We start from the raw sequence: 8,841 nt of genomic DNA on the forward strand, positions 1-8,841 counted from the left end.
ATTGATTGATACTGTTTCTGTTTGATTCCATTGATTGATACTGTTTCTGTTCCAGTCTCCTGCTGTTCTTACCACTGTGGCTTTGTAGTAAAACTTGAAATAAGGGATGTTGATACCTCTATAAGTATTGTTTTTGCTCAGGGTTACTTTGTCTCTCTGGGTCTTATGATACTAAAGATTATTTTTTTGTGTCTTTGAAGAATTTCAGGGGGTTTTGATGGGGATTGCATTGAATCTGTAGATGGCTTTTGGTAGGATGGGCATTTTCATGACACTCACTTTTCTGATCCCTGATCATGAGTGGTCCATCTATTTTCTAATGTCTTCCTCAATTTCTTTCTTCAGTGTTTTAAAATGTCCATTGTTGAGGTCTCTAGAGTTCATGCACATCTTGATTAGGTTTATTCCAAGGTTCTTGGTTCGTTTGCAGGTGATTTTGGTGGAATTGTTTTCTTGGTTTCTTTCTCAGTGTGTTTGTCATTGGTATTATAGGAAGCATATTGATTTTTTTTTTAATCTTTATCTTGTATCCTGCCCCTTAGCTAAAAGTGCTTATGGTTCTGAAGATTTATCTGGTGGAGTCATTAGGATCTCTTCTGTAATAGACTCATATCATCTAAACTAGAATTCAGGAATCATGTAAAATGGCTTTGTGAAAACCCTCAATAAAATAAATCTTTTTGGGCTACAGAAGCCTGATAGCCATATTACTTCTCAATTTACCTTCTGATATTTGTTCTACCTGAAAGAATGTGGTCATTCTGGTTTAGATTTTTGTTTGTATGTTTTCTTAGTCAGGATTTCTATGGCTGTGAAGAGACAATATAACCATGGCAACTCTTATAAAGGAAACATTTAATTGGGGGTGGCTTACAGTTCAGAGGTTCAGTCCATATTGTTATGGCAGGAAGCGTGTGTGCTTGTGTGTGTGTGTATATCCTTGATCTTAAATTTTAGTTGTGAACCATGCTGTGTATCACACACTAGACTGTGAGTTTCATGCCGTCACTGTTTTCTTAGTGCTTGACATGTATATTACCAGCATTGGGAAAATAAAATATGTAAATAGAGTAATGAGGAAAAGGGCAGATAATTTTTATTATTATGCTTAACAGAACTTCCAAGGTGTTTATAGGAACAAATGATATGTTACAAGTTAGATACTAATATTCAAATTAAAAATGTCATGCAAGTTATATATTAGACACTAGTTTAATTTTTATAGGCAAGGTTATGCTGGGCCTGGTGAGATGGCTCAGCAGGTGCAGTGCACACTGGTGCCAAGTGTGACAGCCTGAGTTCAGTCTCGAGCCTTTTCGTGGCATAGGAGTGTGTTCTGCTTTTGCTCTGTCTGAGCGCAGTTCATTTCAAGGCCGGTAGGAGTGAGCTGGTTAGTCCTTGAGATACTCAGTGTTCACGATTGACTGGAGGGACTGGCGTAGCTCCAGTTCACTGTAATGAATGTGTTGCAGGGGCCTTAAGGGTACGGTGGGATTGCGTGAAGCCCTGGAAAGTCCTCTAGTGTGACTGGCTGGGGAGGGCAGAATGGTAATGGCACTGAATGAGCATCTTAGAGTTTGTAGCCACCTCAGAGACTTTCATGAGGATAAGTCCTTCTGTGATTACTGATGTGTGATGTGTTTGTTCTCAGGTGGCAGTGTGGATAGAGGAGGCACTGGCACTTGTGCCCACACCCGTCAGGAACCAAAACGTTAGAAATGGAGCAGCCATACGTGCTGTGCAGCAAGGAGCCCAGTCAAGCCCCCGACGAGGACGAGCTGATCTTTGTAGGGGTTGAGCATGGGCGTGAGGACCCCGAACTGATCTTTGTTGGAACGAGTTCAAATTCAAAACCTGCTAATTCGAACATTTTGAACAGGGTCACCCCAGGTTCACGGCTGAAAAGAAAACGGAACTGCCTGACAACAACTACTCCTCCAAGACAGCAGCCCTCAGGTCCTGCAGCCCCCAGCTCGGACACAGTGATAGTCTTGCCAGAGTCTCCGACTGAGTCAAGGTCAACAGACAGTCCTATTATTATTGACCCTTTGTCCGAACCCGACTGTAGAAGTAATTCTCCACAGATCGTGCCTGAAAGCTCCTCAGAGGGCTCCCCTTTGGGTATAACCTCCAGCTCAAAGCCTCGTCCAGTAAGGGCAGCACTTCCAGCAGGAGATTTAAATGAGAGCCCTTATGTATCGAAGTGCCATTCTTCTGCAGTCAATGTCATAAATCCGCAGAGGCCTGAAATTATTGAAATTGAAGAAGACCATTCATCAGCATCGTCTCCTGCGGGTACTTTCCATACCCTGAGTCCCCAGCCGAGTCCATGCTCCAGAGATGTTCCCAGATCTCTTAACCACATTATGAATGGAGCCCCCCTTCCAGTCCTCCGCGTCAGTCCCTCTAAGGTACACCCTTGCCAGGAGAAAGGACAGGCAGGAGTGGGCTTTTCAAGTCTAGCCGGTCTAGAGACCTTGGATCCCAGGAAGGGAAGTTTGACCTTGTTACTTAGTGACTTTTATTATGGACAGCATAGAGGAGATGGGCAGCCAGGGCAGAAGACTCACACGTCCTTCAAGTGCCCCGAGTGCTTGAAAGCGCTAAAAAACATCAAGTTTATGAATCATGCCAAACATCACTTGGAACTCGAGCGGCAAGGGAACGACGGCTGGGAGACCCACACCACCTGCCAGCACTGCCACCGCCACTTCCCCTCCCCCTTCCAGCTGGAGTGTCATGTTGACCGCGTGCATACCGCCCCCGACCCCACTACGGTCTGCAGAATCTGTGACCTGTCGTTTGAGACAGACCACGTTCTGTTACAGCACATGAAGGACAATCATAAGCCCGGGGAGATGCCCTACGTGTGCCAGATCTGTAACTACAGGTCGTCCGCCTTTGCCGACGTGGAGACGCATTTTAGGAAGTGCCATGTCAACACTAAGAACCTACTGTGTCCATTTTGTCTTAAGATCTTCAAAACTGCCACGCCGTACATGAGTCACTACAGGGGCCACTGGGAAAGAAGCGGTCACCAGTGTTCCAAGTGTCGGCTGCAGTTTTTAACCTTCAAGGAGAAAATGGAGCATAAGACGTGGTGTCACCAAACGTTTAAGAAGCCTCAGCAGCTAGAAGGGCTACCTCCTGATACCAAGGTTGTCATTCAGGTGTCCGCGGAGCCTGTGCAGTCAGAATCTGGGAAAGTAGCGTCAATCACTGTGAGCACAACTGACTGGGAACCATCTTCCTCCAGGTCTCAAGGTAGACCTTCAAAAAGGCCCCACTGATCTAAGTCAACCCCAAACCCTTCCTAGAGATGAGAGTCCAAGCTATACATTTGTTATTCATAAGTGAACTTTTTTTTAAAAAAAAATTGTGATAATGCAGGGTTTTTGTTGTTTTTTTTTTTTTATTTTGTGAGGGTTTATTTTGTTCTGTTTTTGTGCTGGGACTAGATCCAGGGTCTCCCAAATAATAAGCAAGTTCTCTATCACCCCATTCTCTGACCTACAGTATTTACTGAATGAACAGTGAGTGGTATTTAAAATACATCTGCTTTAAGATTGTTTGGCTCAGCACAAGGAAGGTGCTTATGCCTGTATCCTCGTGAATGGGAAACAGAAGCTAAACCTATTCATTAGTATTTTTATGTAACTCCTAAGCTTGAAAGCTCTTCTACCTAAAAGTTTGGAGTTTGTGGGGCTCACACGGCCCCACCTCTCCTTGAAGATCTATATACAGGTAGTTAATGCTTGCTGCAGGAGGGAGAGGTTTAGCATGGGTAAGTGGATGGGCATATGTTCATTCCAGTCTTGGAGCCAAAGATAGAGTACTGCCCGAATGTCTTTACCGAAGAGAAGATCCAAGGAGGCCAGGCTATTGTAAAATGCCCACGTTTTGTAAAAGGCCCCTGCGAACATTAAAAACACAGCTGTGTATCCTTAGTGCCACCTGAAGTAGCAAGAATGGGAACCAGTGTCCACGGACTTCCTGTCGCTTGATACTTGAGGGTAGTGAAATTCATGCCCTCTCTTCTCCTGTCTGGTTAGCTGCGTTTGAAGAATGAGCTGGCCAGAGCAGTAAAGTGCATTGTCTTTTTCCCGGGTCTGGGGAAAGAAGCCTTGGCCTTTGTTGTTTGAAGTGTATTGAACCTTAGTTTTAATTTAAAAGGTTCAGAAAAATGGCATCTGTCCAGTTTGTGCCCTGGACTGAAGTAAAGTTTAGTTCTCAACTGTAGTAGGGACTTGCCCAGTGATACTGGATGTAGCACAAAGAAATACCCCAGGGCGACCAGGACTCACGCCCCCAGTGGCCTTTTCACTACGGTTTTCAGTGTACGTGTAGCTCATGGTTATTGACCATGTGAAGCGTGAGTGTGGTGATGTGGTGCTTTTTTGCCCCCACTTGGTGCTAGGGATTAAACCCAGGGCCTTACGTGTACCAGGCAAGGGCTCTGCCACTGAACTAGATCCCTAGTCCCAGTTTGTGTCTTGCCTCATATTTGAGTGATATAATGACGTGCGTTCCCTTGTTGTATGCATAATTTCCCAGTTGATCACGCTAATATTGCTTGGGTCTTACTTGAAGCACTTGGGTGTGCAAGATACGTCCTCAACGAAGACTTGCTTTCTCCCATCTAATGTATCAGACGACTCAGCTGGTCACAAGGAGGAACAATAGGGCACCCTCCGAGGACTGGTCCTCTGCAGCTTCAGTAGTGTTAGCCGTTTCTGTAGAAGTTATCAGGGCTCTCTCCTCGAGCCTGGTCCGGAGCTGCCTGTTGTTCCTCCGTGTCTAGCCCAGGTGCCCAGCTGCTGCTTTTCATCAGCCAAGGAGTCTGGGTGCACGCTGGTTATACACGTGGGTCTGGAAAATTCTCCCGAGGCTCCCCTTTTTCTTTAGAAGTACCTTGCTGGGTGTGGTAGCACACACTGGTGGCACCTGCTCTTGGGAGCCTGGGGCAGAAGGGTCAGCCTGGGCTGTTCAGCAAGTTCCTGGCCAAACTAACTACACAGCAAGACCCTGCCCCTTAGAGCCAAAAAGAAGAAAGGGGCAGTGGGGATGGGTACCTTAGAAGCCCCTAGTTCCTTTTCCCTCCTCAGTCTAGTGAAGTTTCCTTCGATTTCATGGAAGCCTGGGAAGAGGCCATCACCAGGCCCCGCATCCCTGTTAAGATTGAGGGAGATGAGCGGCTGCTCTTATCTTTTGGTGTCATATTTGCTCGTGCTTGGCCCGTGGATTGATTGTGGTCTGCGTCTTGACTATTTTATAGGCCCTTTGAATGAGTTTTCTTGGGCCAAGGCACACTAACTTTTTTCCCTGTCCCTTTCCTTTAGATGTGGAAAGGGTTGTTTGTCCTACTGTGCTTGAATGAATCTGCAGACTTGTGTGCTGTCTGTGGTAGAAAAGAAGAACCACCTCAGACCTGTCTTTGGCGAGTGTTTAGTGTCTCCAGCACCTTGGCTGTCGTTTGCTGTTTCACTTCAGCATGCTCCTAAGGAGTATAGATTGTTGTTTACTGCTAAAGGAGGTCCAGGGCTCCGGCCTGGCTCCCATCTGCTGCCCCTCCCAGTCTCCCCGCTGCTGCACTATTCTGACCTATTGTATTGGCCTTGTTCCTCAGATTCCCATTTCTTCCCGATGCAAAGACTGCACAGCCTTCCTCAGTGCTCTCCCCAGGCCTGCATGGCTTGCTACCTCACACGTGGTTTATTGAGCTCGTCGAGATTTTTAGAGGACTAGAAACTCCTCCCCCCCACCTGCTTTTGAAGTCCTGTTTATCCCTTCTTTTTGAAGGCAACTTACCTCTCGCTGCACCCCTCTTCCCTCTGCAATCTAGCTAAGTTTCCTAGTCACAGAACTTCAGGAATAAACCATTAGCAAGAGCTTTGGTTCTGTCTTCGAAGTGAGCTAGCTTAAGTCCATTTCCGTGCCTATAACACAAAGAAGCATAGTGAGCCGAGTGTTGGAGCTTTCCGTTCTGTACGGAGAGCTCATCTATTTTTAAAGCAATGTCACTTTGTTTTGTTTACACACGTCTTAAATAGCTGTCAAGATTACTATTTTGTTACTCTGTGAAGTCTGTTGCTTCTTTTTTCAAATAAAAGTTATTATTTTGTTAATGTTGCCAAAGTTATTTATAAGAAATAGCAACTAGAGAAATAAAGCATTTTTGTGAAAACCTTTTGCTTTATTGTCTTTCTTTTTAGCTTTGAACACTGTGTATTTTTGCTAACTTTTGTGTCTTCCTCAGCTGGGTTCATTTTATTATCTCAATGGTTAGAACTTCGAAATGACATGCTCAGTAGAGTTGATAGGCTTACTGAATAAAAGGATTTTTATTATTGTTGTGCTTATGGTTTGTGTGTAGGGCTATGAGCGTGTATGTCACCACACATGTATGAGTTCAGAGGACAACTTTCTGGGGTCGGTTCTCCTACTCTGGGGTCCAGCAATTGGACTCCGACCAGTAGGCTTTTACCTACTGAGCCATCTTACTGACATGATGTTCTTGGTTTTAATGAGACTTGCTGTCTAGGGTTCATGAGTACATTGCTTAAAGAAGTTCAGTTTCCATTTTAGAATCCAATCATGTGATTTTATTGGATAGCCCCCAGGTAGTTTACTTTTTGTCATATTTAGTTGCTTACTTGGGGATCATGCTTTTTCTGTGCCGTCTCCAAAGCTTTAGTCTCTGTTTCAGTGAAGTCAGGATTTGTCACCCTCTAGAACTAGGGTCAGGAGGATGGAGCCGATAAACGAAGTGGATTCAAGTCTCAAGTGGTAGCCAACTTTATTCAGAGCCCCAGACAATCGATCCTCTGAGGATTAAGAACATCACGAGTAGAGTGTACAGTCACAAGGACAGGCCATCTGTGGCATAGGAAGGATGGATTGACCAATCAGTTGAATAGCAGCAGGAAGCAAACAACAACAACAAAAAAGTAGTCGGAAGGAAGCTCATGCTGCTACTCCCGGGAGGAGCATGGAGACATCTGAAGAACAATTTGGTTTTGAAGAAACAGGCCACAGGACTCTTACTTTCTGGGACTGTTCTCACAAGCACTCAGAATTCTCAGACGACTCCATTCCTGGACCCTGTTCTGACAAGAATGTAAGATTTTGCTCATCTCTATTTATAGCTTTGCCAGAATCCCAAGTATTTTGATGCATTTAAACTTTTAAATGTTTTTAATTCTTAATGTTAGGGTCCTGGAGAAGTCCCACAAAAGACCACCACCTGTCCGCCTTTGCAATCAGCGAGAGCCTTTATTCCAGCATGCTGGGGCCGACCTGAGAGGAGCTCGCAGGCTCCTTTTAAGCCTAGAAGGGAGGTCCTAAGGCAGTGAGGTCATTTTGTCTGGAATTGGCTCACTCAGGTGGCAATCATATATTGCGCTCTAATTGGCCAGGGCTGGTCGGGCTGGTCAGATCTACGGTTTTCCATTTCTGAGCAGGCTTGGACAAGTCCCAGGCCTTGTCCTTGAGTTGCTTTGCTGACTATGGCTCAGACCTCGTCTGGTACTACACGTGCCAGGCCTCCTCTTCGTTGTGGGGGTGTTGGGGATTGTCCTTTGTTCACGGCTCTTACAGAAACAGCTTGTTCAGTCTCAGGAAACTGAAATGGAGGCCTGATCTCCGAGAGAAGACCAAGCAGCCTGTTAGGCTTCTGGCTGGGCCCTTTCACTTTTAACACTTTTAAAAGCACATGTTAACTTAAAAAATTTGAGCTTTTACAGGCTAAAGTGCTTCATTTTTAATACAAGGCATTGTGCATTAATACAATGGTAAGTGCTTCAATGAGCTACCCTCCTACACAGGACTGTAATTTATAATCTTATCAAGGTTGAGTTATTTGTTTCTAAGGCCGTGTGTGTGACTGTGTGGTTATATTGGAATGTCTATAGAAATATCACTTCCAGAGTATTATATGGACTATATAAACTTTTTTCCTATGATAAAACTAAGTTATGGCCGGGCGATGGTGGCGCACGCCTTTAATCCCAGCACTCGGGAGGCAGAGGCAGGTGGATCTCTGTGAGTTCGAGACCAGCCTGGTCTACAGAGCTAGTTTCAGGACAGGCTTCAAAGCCACAGAGAAACCCTGTCTCAAAAAAAAAAAAAAAAAAAAAAGAAAAAAACTAAGTTAATTGTAGAGGTCCTTCAGCCTTAATGAATGCAATGCAAGAACTGGGGTCTACGAAACTCTGAAACCAAAGTGGAGCAGACAAGTTTTCCACACACATAAACACTATGGTCCAAGGTGATTTACCAGAGCTTTGATGCCAGTGTGGGAGGGCTGAAATCCTCTGTCCTGTGGGTCAGTTTAGTTTTAGGTTCTCTATTGGTCTATATGCCTGCCCTTTCATTTTGATTACAGCAAGCTTTGTAGTACGGATTGGAATTAGGACAATGTCCTTAGCTTTTGTTCATTTTACTCAAGATAGGGCTGACTCTTGGCTGTTTATTGTTTTGTAAGTATCATACACATTTTAGTATTTTGTTTTGTTTTGTTTTTGAAACAGGATTTCTCTGTGTATCCCTGGCAGGCATTGAACCTAGAGGTTGTCTGCCTCTGCCTCTGGAGTGCTGGAATTAAAGTTATGCACCGACACCTCCTGATTTTAGGATTATCCCCACTTCCCCCGCTCTGTTCTTAGACGGATGTCATTGGTATTTTGATAGAGATTGCTTTGGGTAGAACAAAAAGTTCAGTATTATTTTTTTCCCCTCCAATGTATGTGTGTATGTGTGTTTTCTTAATTTCTTTTATCAGTGCTTTGTAATTTTTGTCGTAGGGCTGTTTTGTCTATAAAACTGACAACATGACCGCTCTGT

At 44.7% G+C, this 8,841-nt stretch overlaps 1 protein-coding gene across 2 annotated transcripts in view; it reads left to right on the top strand.

Annotated features, from left to right (window-relative positions):
• The window catches only part of Znf280b (zinc finger protein 280B), a 16,806-nt gene extending 10,627 nt beyond the window's left edge, over positions 1–6,179 (top strand). For both annotated transcript variants that reach the window (XM_005360214.3, XM_005360213.2), the window contains exon 3: positions 1,652–6,179. In XM_005360214.3, coding sequence (XP_005360271.1) covers positions 1,719–3,290 — 1,572 coding nt within the window. In that variant the 5' untranslated portion in view covers positions 1,652–1,718 and the 3' untranslated portion in view covers positions 3,291–6,179. The remainder of the gene's footprint in view (positions 1–1,651) is intronic.
• The last annotated feature ends 2,662 nt before the right edge of the window (positions 6,180–8,841 follow it).

This window comes from Microtus ochrogaster, linkage group LG2 (assembly GCF_000317375.1).
Source record: "Microtus ochrogaster isolate Prairie Vole_2 linkage group LG2, MicOch1.0, whole genome shotgun sequence".
Taxonomy (NCBI): Eukaryota; Metazoa; Chordata; class Mammalia; order Rodentia; family Cricetidae; genus Microtus; species Microtus ochrogaster.